This window comes from Nannospalax galili, unplaced genomic scaffold (genome assembly GCF_000622305.1).
Source record: "Nannospalax galili isolate Female #2095 unplaced genomic scaffold, S.galili_v1.0 scaffold858, whole genome shotgun sequence".
In the NCBI taxonomy this organism is placed as follows: domain Eukaryota; kingdom Metazoa; phylum Chordata; class Mammalia; order Rodentia; family Spalacidae; genus Nannospalax; species Nannospalax galili.
The window spans coordinates 2,713,239-2,730,390 of NW_008341877.1; the positions used below are offsets into that span (position 1 = coordinate 2,713,239).

Consider the following 17,152-nt stretch of genomic DNA (forward strand, 5'->3'; position numbering starts at 1 on the left):
TGTGTGTGTGTATATATACACAAACTTGGATACACAGTTATGTACACATATACAGAAACACACACAACTGATCACATATTGTTGGACTGCAATGTAATCATTACTTACTCTAGGTTCCTGTCAGGAAGGTTTGAAAATCACTCATATAGGGGAACTGACACTGTGTGTATGAGCTGTGCTCTACCTGTGCCCTTGAGGTGAGAGCAAGTTATAAAGGTTGATTCCTGTCCAATGGCAGGGACTCACATTACTTTACATGTTGGGAAAAGTATGCCAGATAAAAATATGCATAGAGAAAAGCTGTCACTGTAGCACAGGTACCACAGGACACGCTGCATCCTGGTGAACATTCTTAAGTCTATTCCTTTGAGTTTCATCCTAGGAGGACCTGCTGCATTCCATTTTCATGCTGTTACTTGCAAGCCTTAGGAACAAAGAGGGGGAAAAAAAGAGAGAATGCCAAATCTTATTTGATTAGATTTTCACACAAGAGCAAATCCAAGAATGTTAAGATTACAAGGATTCCTGAGCCGAATCTTCTGCTTTCTCCATAGAGAACTACATGGATCCCAAGTCCCATTGTTTTAATCCTTGTGGCAAACTGTAAGCATATCTTAAGAAATGAGACATCCTCGACAGGTTAACGCGGAGACTCATACCTGGTCAAAGTGCTAAGAATAAGTGATTGTTGAGTGCTGAGCCTGAAACAGGGCGTATATATCATACCCACATCTCAGGGCTTAGGGAACACTGTGGGAGAGGGGCAGAAAGGCCACAAGAGCTGGAGGCCAGGCGGAGTGCTGCGAAACACTACCTTCCTGGCATGGCATGGCTGTTGCACCTATGAACGCACAGCAGTTGTAGTTGGTCACGTGCACAAGGCCTGCACAAGATGGGGCCCACCTATGTTCAGTCACAGATGGGGGAGAGGCTTACAAGGCCTCACTACTCCCTGAGAACCTACCTGCAGTTAATGATTGCTGGGAGAGGGGTAGTCATTTTCTCCAGTGCTGCTGCCACTGGTAAGTTGCCCTTGCTCCAGTACATAAACCGCAACCCATGCTCATACAAACAACCCTAATTACACTCAGCAGGTCACACACACACAAAACACACAAAACAAAAACAGGAAAAAGGCCCGACAATAGGAGGGGGTTTGGGGGGAGGAAGGAGTTCTGTAGGAGTGATAAAGGAAGAGTGATAAGAGGGAGTAATGGGGATGAAAGTGATCAAGTACATTATATACATGCCTGCAATCATCAAATAATAAAAAATGAAAGATCACCCTCATGGGAGTAGCCAGCCGCTCTTCCCAGCCAATTGTATGTAATTTGGCCCTAATCACACATGGTCTCCTGGATTTGGGGATGGCTAAAGTATATAACCTGGGGAAGGCTAGGAAGAGAAGGCTTGATCCATGTTGGGTAAAGGCTTTCCCGTGTGCATACCCCAGGTCACTCATACACCTTAGTAACCCCTCAGTCATCTCTGTAAATAAGTTCAGTAAATCATTGGTTCTCCAGAAAAACTTCAGTCTAACAGTGGTTTGACACTAGAACCTTAAAAGGGGATAAGCATTGCTTAGTATCCCAAGTTAAAGAATTCTCACAACAGATGGAAATTTTATTTGTTAATGTTATTATGTCTCATAATTATGCTAAAAAAGAAAATGACAGTATAAAAGATAGTAAAAGGATATGGGAATGGAGATATTTTACAAAATAGAAAAAATGAGAAAGCCTAAGCAAGTGATGAAGGTCTGTGTAGGCTTGTTATGATATATAAAGGATGAGACAAAAATAATATACACATAATCTTAAATTTTCTAAGGTCATAGTTTAGTCAACTAGTTTAAGGAACAAAATATATATCTAGTTAAGGTTTATCTGAGAACGTTTGGTCTTTGCTCAAGCTTTATCAACATAGCACATGGTAACTAAAAGTACCAGACTGGTAGAACTAACCTTCTTGGTTATCAGCCATACTTTGAGGCCTATACTAATCTGGTTGGATGGACTTAAAGGACAGTTTTTGCTCCTTGCCCTCCAAGGTCAACTAGGTTCCAGGGGACTATGGAACATCTCTTAAAATGTTCTGTAACTGTGGTGAGTCACCTGTCCTCTTGTTCAGGGAGGCCATGGAGACCCCACAAGATATACTTGAACAAGTGTCCATTCTACAAAGAGGAGGGTCAACTCAGAGGAAACATTTCCTCCATGCTTCCAAGTGAAGCCAGCAATGGTCAAGCAGGACTTTGTCTTATCATCACAAAGATAGAACTGGTAAAAGATAGGAGGCAGGAGTTCCTCCCAAGCCCATGTGACCCCTGAGGAACAGATCCTCAAACGACCTTAAGAGTAAAAATAAATTGGTTTATTTGGACCAACTGTACGGTCTTAAACAAAGGAAAGTGCAACCAAAGATTAAAGTGATCAGTATATTTAAGAGTTCAAGGGATCACACTTCCCAGATATTAGACTTAAGTCCATATAAAATGTTAGACAATTATTTCTCATTGATGATTTTGTTTCTACACAGAAAGTGCTGCTCAGATGTAAGACTTCAAATCTTGGTCTGCAATACTGTAGTGCCCACCTGTAGCTAAGGGAGAAAACCCACTACTGTTTTAAAATGATGGCTAAACTTGTTTTCTCCCCCTATCTAGAAGCCTTTGAGAGGGAACTGACTCTGATTCGAGCCACTCCAACAGCTATCAAAGTGCCTGAAAACAAGTCCTGAGTTCATCACTCTCAAGTCCAGCCTTGGAAGACAAAAGAAAAATGAGGAGGAACCCAATGGAAAGATGCTTTTGGAAGCTCTCGTCAAGAAATTCCAATGGACTCTTACATGAACATTTGAAACTTGGCCTGTTTTGACTTCTTTCTGGTTCCCCATCTAGAACCTGCAATGCTAACTACTTTTGCCTTTACTTTTCCTTCACATCTCCTAGGCACTAGTCAAGGACTTTCTTTTCCCCCTACAGATAAGAGTTATGCAATTTTGGAGTCTTTTAGATAGACCCACTGAAGGGGTACTCCAATGCCTCACCTTGCGTCCCTGTTCAGCACAGAAGCTGGAGCAGTCTGCATCCTGATTCCCTATTAGCAATTTGGGTAACCTCTTCAGAGGATGGTGTGATAAGAATAGGAGGTAGGAATTGGCTAGGCAGTTAGGGTAAAAAGATCCCAAAGAAAAGCAGCCAGTTTCTTGGCTAAAAATCAAAATGTCCTTGGGCCTCTTAGCAACATACTCTGTTCCAAAGGCCAAAAACACCAATATTTGGGAGCTCTTATCTAATCTGTACACAATTTTAGGGTTACCTCTTCAGAGGGGGGAATGTTAGAGTAGCAAAAAGCCAAAAGAGTACATGAAGTTGTTCAGGAAAAAGTGATGGGGCGATATGGGAAGAGCTGGAGGGGAGGGAGTGGGTGTGGATTTGATCAAAACACCTTATATGCATGCATGAAATTCTCAATAAATTTCTTTAAACGTTAAAACAAATTAAAAATCAGATATCAGATTTCTGCAACTGTCAAAATAGCTGATTTCAGAAGGAAAACGTTTGAGGAACAGAAGAGCATGAAGGGCAGCTGGCCGCAGAGCACTTGTTTCTGAGGTGTCTCGATGGAAGGAAGAGGTGTTACCTTCAGTCCACTGTCTTAAACAAAGGGAGCTTAGTTGAATACTTGGCTTGGTTGGGAAATTCAAGGACAAACTTAATGCATTTTTTTTCTATACAGTTTTGTTGGAGAAAAAACTTTTTAGTACAGTATTTAATTTCTGAAATAAGCAAAATGTAAAAACGATTATATTGTCTGACCAAGAAAGGACCACTCCTGAGAACTTATTCCCAGAATGTAATTCAAAAAGAAAACCAACACTATGTGCAGCCTCTCTCTTCCTCCCTCCTCTCTTTTTCGCTCTCTGCCTCTGTATGTGTTTATATGTATAGGGGGAGGTTCAAGGAATGGAACCCAGGGACTTGTGTATGCTGGCAAACAACCCAAGATGTACAGATATTTTTATTTTTGGAGAGGATCTCATTATGTATCCCCGGCTGGCCTGAAACGTGCGATATGGACCAATCTGGCCTTGATCCCACAGAGATCTGCCTGCCTCTTCCTTCTGAGTGCTGAGATTAAAGGTGTGGACCACCACAACAAACATGCACATATATTTTTTAGTTAGTTACCAATGTAAAACACAGCAATAGTAGCAAGTATCCAAAATACTTGGCAAATAGCTAAATAATGTTATATGAATTAGTGCTATTATGTTAGTTACAGTGGTATCATTTGATAAGTAGAAATTATATTTCAAATTCAACATCAAAAACTACAAATAAAAATTCCAGTATTCAATAATTACATTTTTTTTTTGAAATTTGTTATTCCTCCATATGGTACTGGACAAGGGACACCTTTTTTCTGTACTAAAATGTCAATGCCAAGTCTTATATTTCACTCTGGTGAAGAAAAAAGAGCTTACCCTTGTATCTTCTAATGGTGGTGGTGTGCTTGCTTTCATTATACAATAACCTCTACAAGATGCATAAATATTAAACACTAATTTTAAAAAATAGAAATCAGGATGGCTGACTAAGCAGTGTACTTGCAACAACTTGTAAAACAGGAACTGATAAACACAGGTACTGTTTCTTTCCTTTTGCTTTTACTTCAAAGTTTTTATAATTAATGTTGTTTTTATGATGAGATGGAATTAAACCCTTTTAAAGGGAGTTTGAATGTTCCTGATGGCTACATTGCTTTGTTACATTGAGACTAGGTAATGATTACATTTTGCTTCAAACTTCAGCATTAAGACTGCACTACATGTACAACTTCATAACCTTACTCTCCTGGGTATTTGTGTTCTCGTTAATAATTAAATTCAGGGGCTGGAGAGATGACTCAGAGGTTAAGAGCACTGGTTTCTCTTGCAGAAGACCTGGGTTTGAATCCCAGTACTCACGTTAGTTAACAACTGTTGGTAAATTCAGTTTCAGGGGATTTGATGCCCTCTTCTGGCCTTCGAGCATACTGCATGACATGGATGCCTTTACATACATGCAGGCAATACACTCATACACATAAAATAAATGAACAAATAAAAAGTAATTAAATTCAGGGGCTGGAGAGACGGCTCAGTGGTTAAGAACACGAGCTGCTTTTGCAGAGGACCTGGGTTCTGTCTATAGCATCTAGCACCCTCACAGTGGCTAATGGCTGATCATAACCCCAATTTTAGGGGATCCAACACCATTTTTTAACCTTCATAGGCATTGATGGCATGAGTGAGCTTATATATATGCAGGCAAAGCACTCATACACATAAAATGAAATAAATATTAAAATAATTAAGTTCAACCTTTCCTATTTATTTAATCACTATTATTATCTTATCACAATTATGATTTTATAGTCTTAAAATGAAGAATTCGCTGAACAGGGTTATGAGATGAGAGAAAGCCTGAGAGTCATTACTTGACACATGGGAAGGGTCACCCTGTCCGACTAGCCTGGGGTTAAAGCAGGCTATGCTTCTGGCTGGAAGAGCTTAGGAAAGGTGACAGGTTACTATAAATAACTCGGTAATTTATTTATGCAACAGAAAACTGCCATAAATCTTGGAGGCAGAAAAAGTGGATCTGCTTCCTGTTTTATCTCTTCTAGTGTTTCTGTTATTATTATTATTACTTTATTTTTACCTCTCTCCATGATACAGAACAGGAACCAGATAGCCTTAAGATGAAGACTTCTTACTTCTAGGATACAGGCAAGGAAGGTGTGTACTTTCTTGTGGGCTCATAGCACCTGTTACACCATGCCAGCTGTTCCTGACTCTAGTGATAGATGGCAAAAGAAGGATTGGAGCGGCATGGGACATAACGTACCTGAGGGATGTGACCAAGGCTCTTTTTCCCTTTATTGGTAGGTAACTCGTAAGGACAAACTTCAGTATATGACTTAGTCACTAAAAGAACTGGGCCTGAGGACTCGCCATTATTGAGAAGACATAGTTACCAGTGTTCAGCAGCTGGAATGCCCCAAGCCTCTCACTGGGCCAGAAAGAGGATCTGATCTCTCTCAGATAAGCAACTCTGGCTCAGAGCTATTATTTATGAAGGATGAGCACCTCAAATCATCCCAATATGCCATATCCATGCTACTGCCCTGGGTTTCATTATGGAAGGCCTATCTTCTGTCAAAATAATAGATGGTAGGTGGGCATACCTGGCAAAGATTATTAGTTCTATTTACAAGAAGAAAAATGTAAATGGTCCTGAAATAATAATTCCTCCTCCTCCTCCTCCCCCTCCCCCTCCTCTTCCCCCCTCCTCTCCTTTGAAAATTTCATACATGTATACAATGTATCTTGATGACATTCACTTGTCCTCCTACATTGCAACTCCACTTGGGACCTGTGCCCTCCTTTAAAAATTTTTCATTTAGTTAATTATGTTTTCACTGTCTGAGTCCACTTAGTGTTGACTATATGCACATGGATGTTACCCACTGAGGCATGGGGAACTTAGCAGTGGCCACACCTCCAAATAAAAATGACTCTCCCACCCACTCCAGCAGCCATCAACTGCCAATAGATCCTTGGCTAGGGGTGGAGCCTTTCTTCAGAGGGCTTACTGCCCATGTGAAGGGCTGACCTTGCAGTCAGGAGGAATATTAGGATTACTGGGCTGCCGCAGCTGGCTTGGACAGCTAGTCAGAGAGAAATAGCTGAAGACACAGGAAACCTAATTCTTACATGTGGCCCAGAGCAGGCCCCAAACCCTCTTCCATTGGTTCTAACCCCATTCTCTGCTTTCTCTCCAGAGATACTGCATTACTTTCTCTTGAGCCAGTTGACTGTTACATTTTAGCTGTTAGTCACAGGAATCCACCCCCACTCCCCCAGACAGGATGATACTATGTAGCTTAGGCTATCTTCAAAGTTAAGACCCTCCTGGGGCATCTTCCTGAGTGCTGGAATTATAAGCATGCACACCACATCCAGCACATGAATCATTTTAATTCTCATAATTAAAACACAACAGCAGCTTTACCTGGAGTTTTATCCTCTCAGTATGGTTTTTCATCTTTCTTCCTCTGGTTTCTACCTTCTACCCTGCTTTCTCTCTTGGAACATTAAAAAATTAGGTCTGGGGTGGGGTCTTCAACTATAAGAAGTATGCAATTTAGCAGTAGCCAATCACGGTATGCCATTTCTCTGGCTATAGTGATGGGTTAGCAAGTCATATGACCCAAAAAGGACCAATGTGAAATCCTCCTGGGGGTTTTTTAATCTGAGCTAAGATGGAAAATTCTTTTTTTTAAAGACAGGGTTTTACTATGTAGCCCTGGCTGGCTTGGAACTCACTATGTAGAGCAGGCAGGCCTCAAATTCACAGAGATTCAAATGCCTCTGCCTCCAGAGTGCTGGGATTAAAGGTGTGGACCACCACACCCTGTGGAAAATTATTTTTTTAAAAAAACAAAAAACTGCTGGGCGTGGTGGCACTTGCCTTTAATCCCAGCACTCGGGAGGCAGAGGCAGATGGATCTCTGTGAGTTCGAGGCCAGCCTGGTCTCCATAGTGAATCCAGGACAGCTGGGGCTACAGGGAGACCCTGTCTCAAAAAGACAAAAAAAAAAAAAAAAAAAAAAAAAAAAAAAAAACACCAAAAAACCCCCCAAAAAACTGATTAAGGCTGGGAACATAACTTAGTGACAGAGAGCATACTTAACACGCCGAAGGGCCTAGTCTTATCCTAGATAAGACAAAAGAAAAAACAAGCCTGTATAAAATACAGAATTTTTATATCTATCAAAAAGTAGTAAAAGGGCTGGACAGATGGTTCAGCGGTTCACCCACATGGCAGCTTGCAACCATCTATAACTCCAGTGGGTCCAATGCCCTCTTCAGACTTCCACAGGCATTACTTGACATGGGTGTACTTACATATGTGCAGGCAAAACACCCATACACATAAGATATAAATAAATACAAGTAAAGATAATGTGCTGGGCATGGTGGTGCACACCTTTAATCCCAGCACTCAGGAGGCAGAGGCAGGTGGATCTCTGTGAGTTCAAGGCCAGCCTTGTCTACATAGGGAGTTCCAGGACGGGATACAGGGAGACCCTGTCTCAAAAAGACAAAAAAAGGTAACATAGGAACTTGCATGTACTCAACACACATTCCAAAGCTTATTCCCCGCCCCAAAAAAGGTCATCTTGAAAAAGTTATGATTTCATACTGGGATGTTGGCCCTAAAACAAGGGGGTTGACAACCGACTATCCTGCCTCTGCATAGGGTGAACCTGATTTTAAAATAAACTCAGAGTTGTGGTGGAGCCTCTCAGTTCAGCTGAGCCTGGAGCTATGGCCACCTCTGTATTTCTTTTCACTTGAGCCAGATTTAGGTGGATTTCTACCTCCTGCAAATAGAATTGTAACAGGAAAATCTCAAAGACACACTCCATAAGCAATTTTTTTTTGTCTTTTTTTTTTTTTTTGAGACAGTCTCCCTGTAGCTCCAGCTGTCCTGGAATTCACTAGGTAGACCAGGCTGGCCTCAAACTCACAGAGATCCACCTGCTTCTGCCTCCTAAGTGCTGGGACAAAGGCGTGCGGCACCCATGCCCAGCTTCAATAAGCCATTTTTAAAATCTTATGACTATTTTTGAAATATTTGCAAAATAAAAAATTGAAGGAAAACATTTAAGAGAATAAAGCAGTCAGGCCTGGTGGCACACGCCCTTAATCCAGCATTCGCAGAGGCAGATGGACCTCTGTGAGACTGAGGCCAGCCTGGTCTACATAGTGAATTCCAGGCCAGCTGTGGCTACAGGGAAACCTTCTGTCAAACAAACAAATAAACAAACAAACAAACAAAAAACAAAAGAGAATAAAGCAATATACATAAAATATACTGAATACATAAAAATCATCAGTATTTCAGACCCATTAGATCAGTCCTTTACTAAAAATTTAAACTAAATAACATATCTAATTAAGAGATGTAATAGGGTAAGATTTTTTTCTTTTTTTTTTGGTCTTTTTGAGACAGGGTCTCCCTGTAGCCCCAGCTGACCTGGAACTTGCTATATAGACCAGGCTGACCTTGAACTCACCAGAGATCCGCCTACCTCTACTTCCCGAGTGCTAGCATCAAAGGCGTGCACCACCATGCCCATCTTCACGGTAAGTATTTTTACCTCTAAAACCATCTGACAAACAAAATAATGGAGTCTCTGAATAGACAGTGAATCTCTGACTCAGAATTATTCCCAAAGCAAAGAATGAATTAATACAATCACTGCTTCTTAGCACTGGAGCTGGCCATTCTTTGGTGTGTGATGAACTGTTTCCCAGACTCTTTCTCCTCTACTATCCACTTTGATAGAACAATATTTACCATTTTGTTTCTCTAGTTCTTGTATGATATCTTCATACACTTGTGCAAACAGGTCCTCTTCAGATTTTGTTCCATCTAGGTAAACTGAAGAAGAGAAAAATAGCAGTTTAAAAGCTAGCAGGCTTGGGGACTGAAGATATGGCTCAGCAGTTAAGAGCGCTGGCTGCTTTTGCAGAGGATCCAGGTTCAGTTCCCAGCACCCACATGGCAGGTAGCAACTGTATGAAACTCCAGTTCCAGGGGATCCGATGCCTTCTTCTGGCTTCCATGGGCATTGCATGACATGGGCACACTTACATACATGCAGGGAAAACACACATGTAAAATAAAAATAAATCAAAAAAGAATTTTAAAAGCTAGCAGGCTTATTAATAAAGTACATTTACTTTGGTAACTGGCATCTCTTCCAATGCCAGTAGCTTTCACCAAAGAACTTAGAGCCATAACTTAAGAAGAAACAAGAATTAAAGAAAGAAAGAGATCATAGCCAGGTACAAATAGGCCAAGAATTGTGGTTTGTTACAGAGGAGTCTACCAGCTCTGAAAATAAGAGGAAGGAAGGAATGAAAAAGAGAGAGATGGGAGAGAGGGAGAAAGAGGGAAAAGGACAGGGAGGAAGGGAGAGAAGTAAGGGAGAGAGAAGGAGAGCGATTGATTACTGATTGATTGATTGAGATTAAGCATTGTGCAATGGGTACATGTTGTACAGCTACTTAGCTACTTCTTCTGGATTGAAACATTTCCTTCTAGAAGGGCAGAGGCTCAGGAAGTAAAGGAAACTTACTAGGTTCAGGCAGCTCTTAAAAGTTCACAAGGTCCCCACCCAAGGTTATATAAGCAGTAACAGGGAGTTGGGAGTTGGGGTGGGAGAAGACTCTCCCATCTGCAGAACTGCCTGTAAGTAGTACAGGGAACTCCAGGGATGCAGTTTGAGATGGGCTTTTTGATGATGAAGTTGCCTTTGAGCCACGTATACTCCTCTAAGTAGTGCCCTCAAAACTTGCTGGTTCACTAAACTAGACTTGGAATAGTTTGGTCTGTCAGTGGTACTCTGTCTGGAGTAAATAGATGTTTGTTCATGTCTCTTCAGGAAAAGTCGCACAAAAGCACGTCAGCAGACTGAAGAGGTGCCAGCCTCAAAGAGTGATTTAAGGGAGCGATTCTCCAATTCATGCACTGGGATCACCTGTGAAGCTTTAAGCCCCATGTCAGTCTGGGCTCTACTACAGGTACCTGCACCAGACCGCTCTAGGTTGGGAGATACACATTTTTAATAAAACTGGCATGAACGGTTTTGGGAAAAAGTAGAAACTATCTGGGTTATGGAAAAAAAGGCCCTCTAGCCAGAATACAGCAAGGGCAGGGAGGTCTGAGAGAGCTTCCTGTGACATGTGAGCGGCTAGCAGGGGAGGAAGGAACGGCATGGCAGGGGAAGCTCTGGAGGAGGCCATCTTCGGAGGCCTTGGTATTTGACTTTAGATTTCAACCCAAAGAGCTGGAGACCAGGGAAGGTATTTAAACAGAGCGAGGACAAAGCTGAACTTGCAGGTTACACGGAGGGAGAGAGGGGTACAAGAGGGCACCTCAGCAACCAATAAGCCCAGCTAGCACTGCTGCAGCCACAACCTCAGCAATGGCCCTGGGATGGCTTGTGTCCTTTCTGACCAGATTTGAACAGAGCTATCTACCCTGGTGGCCAACAGGCTTCTTTTAGTATGGACAAACCCCCTTTTCTCTGAAAAGTATGTCAGTCTGACTCTTCTGCCTATCCAACAGCCTTATGCCACCTTTTCCACATGAGCACTGTATTCTCGGATGGCATCCTGGCTCAGGCATACATATTCCCATCACCTTCAAACTGACACATTATATCTCTCAGGCACCCCAACCTCATTTCCACCAAAACACAACTGTAGTCCTTCCTCACAGATCTGTAATCCCTTCACCCATTTTTCCTTCTGAAACTGTACCGTTTAGGTCCTGTAGGGTCTGTTGTCAATTTCCCAGCCTCCATAGCTACTTTATTTCCCAATTCTACTGAGTAAGTGTGTCCAATTCTGCACGCTCTAAATTCACCCTTCAGTCCATGAGAGACCTTACTCAAAAGGGTATGTGTCAACCACGTCCTTGCTCCAAGCCCATTTGTAGAGAACTTCCCAGTTCTTAGGATACAGACTGATTAGCCTCTCAGGGCCGGCCCCCATTTGTATCATCATCAGTTCTTCCTTGCTTTTCTCTACCTCAAACGCACCAGTTTTCTTTCAGGTGCCGCTCTTGACTTCCTGTCCTCAGGCCTTTTCTTGGTCTGGGTGGCTGAGATTTGGGCAGTCTCCCTGGTTCTTAGTGTGAGCAAGCACTTACCTGGGAAAGAGACCTGCTCAGAAGGCTCACACCTTTAATGTTGTTTCTCATGGAATGTTAGCATGACAGTAAGGACTGGGTTTGCCTTACTAGCCTGCCAACCCCACAGACAACATTCAGGCAAGGATGGTTAAATGAATGACCATCCAGACCCTGACAGCTTGACAAGAGCCACAGAAGAAGAAACCAGCAGAACCAGTTGTGGAAGAGGGGAGCCCAGAGAATGTCTGCTTGGAGAGTCCCTTTAGAGTCTCCTTGAGAAAAATGTTTCCCAAGTCATCTTTTCAGAACTTTGAGGTAAATAAGAAGGGCCTTGAAAGGAGCCAGAAAAGGTACTTACCAATCTCCCAGGTAATGTCCTTCATTTCTTGTCTATGCTTTAGGTACATGGGCCACACATGGCCATCAAAGTAACCTGGGGGATCTGGAGGCTCATATACCCTTGTGCTTGAAAAACACACAAAAAAAACTTGATGTTGATACAACATATGATAAAGCAAATTAATCATAGTCAAGACAATGGGAAAATAATTCAGATTAACTCTGAATAGGCTACTTGATTTAGACTCAGTGATAGTGAGAAAGGTAGCAAAATGAATTTAGTTCTGTAATCCAAAAATTAACCGTGTAATTCACTATCATCTATAATTATCTTTTTCTTCCAACTCTTGTTTTTAAAAAAATATTTGTTATTTTTATTTTATGTGTATGCGTGTATTGTCTGCATGGAGGTAGGTGCACTCATGTCCTGCAATGCCCAAGGAGATCCAAAGAGGACGTTCGAGCCCCTGGAACTGGAGTTACAGATGGTTATTAGCGCCATGTGAGTGCTGGCAACTGAACCTGGGTCTTCTGTAAGCGCAGCCAGTGCTATTAACTACTGAGCAATCTCTCCAGCCTCAACTCTTGTTTTTTATAAAAGAATTAAGAGATAAGTCTGAGCACAAATCATGATGGAGATAGTCACAGGCTGGTTCAACTCCTGTCCGACTGGTGTTCTTTGTAGCTTTAACAGGTTTGAAGGTTCAGGAAAACAGAGCCAAACAGGCTGACACAGCACTCTTAGAGAAGTACAAGTCTTTGCTAGAGGAGTGTTTTACTCCATGTGATGACCATTTATGGAAAAATGTCTTACTTCTGAGTAAAACAGTGAAGTTTCGCTTCATAATGTTGCTTTCCTGTTTTCCCTACTTTTTCCATTTCATAGTTTGCATGACAATGCACAAAGAGAGTTTCAAACTTACCTCCTCCTCCTCTTACATTCTTCATATGGAATGGTCAGAAAATAGCTTCTATTCCACATGGTGTCAAGTGGCCTAAGATAACAGCACATTTAGCTCACAAGGCTTCCTCCCCCCATTAGTTCAGGTTGGCATTGGAGTGGGGAGGCTTACTTATAATTAAAGAGAAGGAAGCCCTCGATGATTAAAATGGGAATCCCTTCAGGACTTCCCAATGCTGCTGGTCCCACAGAGAGCCCTGGGTTTTCCACCCAGCAGGAAATGGCTGACATCATTTTTTCCATGTTAAGCGCTTCAAGCACTGAGACAAACATAAAAGCACACAAAATTAATACAGCAAACATTGTTTTGATTTGGCTTTTTGTAATAAGTATAACCAGGGGTGCTGAAAATGCATAAAATAATACTATTTTATTGACTTTTCAAGATAACTAATGATACTTTAAATACCCAATTTTAAATATCCAATTTAAATCCTAATATTGATGTGCTGATGAAGTGCTGTGTCTGAGACATTTTTATTACTGAAAAACACAGACGGACAAACGTAAAGCATGGGTGGCAGTGTGTGCTTCCGGCTTTAAACATGTTTTACATCGATGTACTTACTGTGTGTGTGCATTGTATGTATCTGTGCCGCAGTGCGTGTGCCCCTGCATGAGTGTGGAGGCCAGAGGACTTGGAGTTGATGTTCTCCTTCTACTATGTGGGCCCCAGGGATCAAGCTCAGGTCATTAGTCTTGGTGGCAAGTGCCTTTACCTGCTGAACTATCTTGACAGCCCTCCACTTTTGACTTTAATTAAATTTATGGCTAACTTTATCACTTCAATTCTTTGGTGATGATGAAAAAAATTAAAAATTTACTCAGGGTTTTGTATAGGCTAGGCAAGTGCTCTTCTACTGAACTACATCTCCATCCAGCTAAATCATTTAAACGTATTTTATGTGCACACTAGTATACACTAGTGTGTGTGTGCGTGTGTGCGTGTGTGCACGCACGCCACAAAGTTTCTCACTGAACCCGAAGCTCACCAATTTGGCTAGACTGGCTGACAAGCAAACCCCAGAGTTCCGCTTGTCTCTACCCCCCAGTACTGGGTTTACAGGTACATGTTGCTGCACCCAGGTTTTCATATGGTTCTGGGGGATTGAACTCAGGTCTTAATGCTTTCCTGGCAAGCATTTTACCAATGGAGATGCTAATTTCTTACTAATTCCATCTCCTCAGCTGCAGATCTTTTTTTTTAAAAAAAACATTTTTGTTTTGAGGCAAGGTCTCACTTATTGCTCAGGCTGCCTCTGACCTTGCTATGTAGCCTAAGCAAGCCTTGAACTCACAATTCCCCCTAGCCTCCTAAGTAGCTTGGATAACAGGCATATAATACCACCACATTCAGAAAAAATTTAAAAATATGGACGACAAACTATCTATGGGTAAGTATGAAAGATAAATGGCTTACTGTAATGTATTCGGGAGTCCCTCGTACTTTCAATAGCCAAAGAGCTCTTACAGATGACAACTTTTGTTTGGTTTTTTGAGATAAGGTCTCCCTGTAGCCTCAGTTGGCCTGGAGTTCACTATGTAGCCCTGGCTGGCCTGGCTGATCATTCACACCCAGCTAAATCTGGACACACCTCAGCAGTGTGTCTGGCTGTAAAAGACCAGGCTAGATTCAAACTCATTGAGTTCTTCCTGCCTCTGCCTCCTGAGGCAGGTGTGAGCCACCATGCCCAGCCTTTCCAGAGACTTTTAAGATTTCAATAATTATATTTTCTTCAGTTCCAAAATTCTACATCTATTTCTTTACTGGGTCATTTAAACTTTTCTCCTTTCAAGCATATTTGCATTGTTTGATGAAATCTTCCACAACACTGCTTTAAAATCCCTGACAGGTAATTCTGACATTGTGTCCTCATATTACTGATCTCTACTGACCATTATTTTTTTTATTCAAGTTGAGATTTTCCGGACTCTTAAAATAACGCACGCCTTTGTGGTGTGTTCTGATGATGGGGTGCTGGGTCAAGAGGCTCGGGATTCTGTTTAGTCTTCTTATTTTACAGCTAGTCACCCTGCTGAGGTGTGCCCAGGTTCAGCTGGGCATGGGTGATCAGCATCCTTATGATGGTAGGTCGGAGTCACAGAGGAAAGGCTTTATTGCTGCTATGTGAAGGCAGGAGCTAAGCCTTCTACTAGGTCTTTCAGATAATAGCTGCCTGGGTGAGGAAGATGGAGTGGAACCTGCACACCTCACAGTCTCATTCGGGCTCTGCCGTCAGTAGAAGTGAAAGTTCTACTCCCTGCTGGATCATGAATCCCCTGTGATAGTACACCAGGAAACTTGCTCCAACGCTGTGTGGAGGAGGTCTAGCTCCCCACTGACCACTACAAGGGGAGCAGGATTTTCCTTTTATGTCTAGCTAGAGCACGGTGGGTATTATTTAAAGGATATTCTATTCTTGTAGGAAACTTTTGTACTGGTCTTCTGGTTATGTTTCTTGGTGTCCACTGATAGATCGTGCTACACACATTTCCTATACCCCAGGAGGGCATTTTGGAGGGAAAGAAGAATACCCAGGGAACTCATGCCACTCCTCGAGTCTCAGAGCCCTTAGCCAGCTCGCTCTTGTCTTCTCAGTCTTTCTTTCTGTGTTGAATTGTGTCCAGGGTTTTGGATGAGGGGGACCAGTAAGAGAAGTCCTAATAGTTTTGACTTTTTATTACTAAGTTGAAATATTTTAGTTGAAATATTTTCTGTTTCCTTTTAATCCATGGAGTCCATGTGTTTTGCTCCAGACAGAATGTCATGATAGGATTTGCATCAAATACAGGAAGGAGAAAGTGAGTGAGAGGACAAATGACACAGCTCAAGGGCTCATCATTTTTAGAGCTGGCCAGTGAACTCATTATACCTTTCTGCCCACTTTGTGCATGTTCAAAAATGTCTCTAAGGAAAAATAAAATGAAAAGTTGTAAGAGTACTACTCAGTTTTCAAACAGAGGCCTTTGTTACTTAGCCTCTATTTATGGAGCCGAATTTGGTTCACTGTGAGTATGGAATATCTCTGTACTCTGCAATCCACCTCTGCTGCTGCTGAGCTCATGCTCTCTATGCCAGTTGTTCAAGTGTGTTACAGATTACACTTTCTCTACTAATTCCACGAGGTACTAAGTGTCGTGAAATGTGCCCCTCTGGCAAACTTGCATATTGAGATCCTGTATGTATGAAACTCATATGTTGGATATGATCTTGTTTGGAAATACCTTAATGAGGTCAACTTATCATAAACTAAGCAGCAGGGCAGGTACTGACTGTGATACCACTGGTATCCCTTGTAAAAGTAGGAAACTTAGACACAGAGAGAAGCCATCTGCAGGTGAAGGCAGTGATTGTGGTGAGACAGCAAAGGCTAAGGTAAGTGGCACAGTTTTTAGCAAACAGATGCCAGGAGACAGGCATGGAACAGACTCTCCCTCACAGACCCTAGAGGGGGACATGGAACGTATTCTCCCTCATAGACCCTAGAGGGGGACATGGAACGGACTTTCCCTCACAGACACTAGAGGGGGACATGGAACAGACTCTCCTTCAGAGTCCTCAGAGGGAACAGGGAACACTCTTCTTCACAGCTCTCAGGCAGAACATGAAACAGACTCTCCCTCATGGGCCTCAGAGCTAACTGACTGCTGAGCCTTCATCTCAGACCCCTGCCTGCAGAGCTGTGAGACAGTCCCTTTCTGTGGTGTAAGCCATCAGTCTGTGTGCTTGGTAACTCATTTTAAACTGTTCTTTTAGTGGTTATAAAGATATTAAGAATACCTTGACTTGCTTTAAATTGCCACATTTCCAGGAAAAGTTCAAATGTTTCCTAAAGATAAGATTCCTGAATGTAGGATGCATGAGCACACTGAAGGAGGTACTTCCATGTGTCTGAGACATGTGTCTGTTTGTACTTCCATGCAAAGTGCATGAGGGTGTTTGCTTCATAGAGACCATGTCACCAGGTCATCGTCACTGTAGCAAAATCCCTTGTTTCCTTAGTAAATGGGGAGAAGGTAATTTCCAACTATTTGAGAAGTTCAAAGGCTGACATCTTTGCATTTATTAATCAAATAACCTTTTTTTTTTTTTT

The 17,152-nt window shown here is 42.1% G+C and overlaps 1 protein-coding gene across 2 annotated transcripts in view; it reads right to left on the minus strand.

Moving 5' to 3' along the window:
* Positions 1 to 6: 6 nt before the first annotated feature.
* Positions 7 to 17,152, minus strand: part of Nmrk1 (nicotinamide riboside kinase 1) — a 27,809-nt gene continuing 10,663 nt past the window's right edge. For both annotated transcript variants that reach the window (XM_008837562.3, XM_029565616.1), the window contains exons 5-9: positions 13,171 to 13,318; positions 13,021 to 13,092; positions 12,117 to 12,223; positions 9,416 to 9,499; positions 7 to 424 (exon numbers count right to left, since the gene is read on the minus strand). In XM_008837562.3, the coding sequence (XP_008835784.1) occupies positions 405 to 424; positions 9,416 to 9,499; positions 12,117 to 12,223; positions 13,021 to 13,092; positions 13,171 to 13,318 (431 nt within the window). In that variant the 3' untranslated portion in view covers positions 7 to 404. The remainder of the gene's footprint in view (positions 425 to 9,415; positions 9,500 to 12,116; positions 12,224 to 13,020; positions 13,093 to 13,170; positions 13,319 to 17,152) is intronic.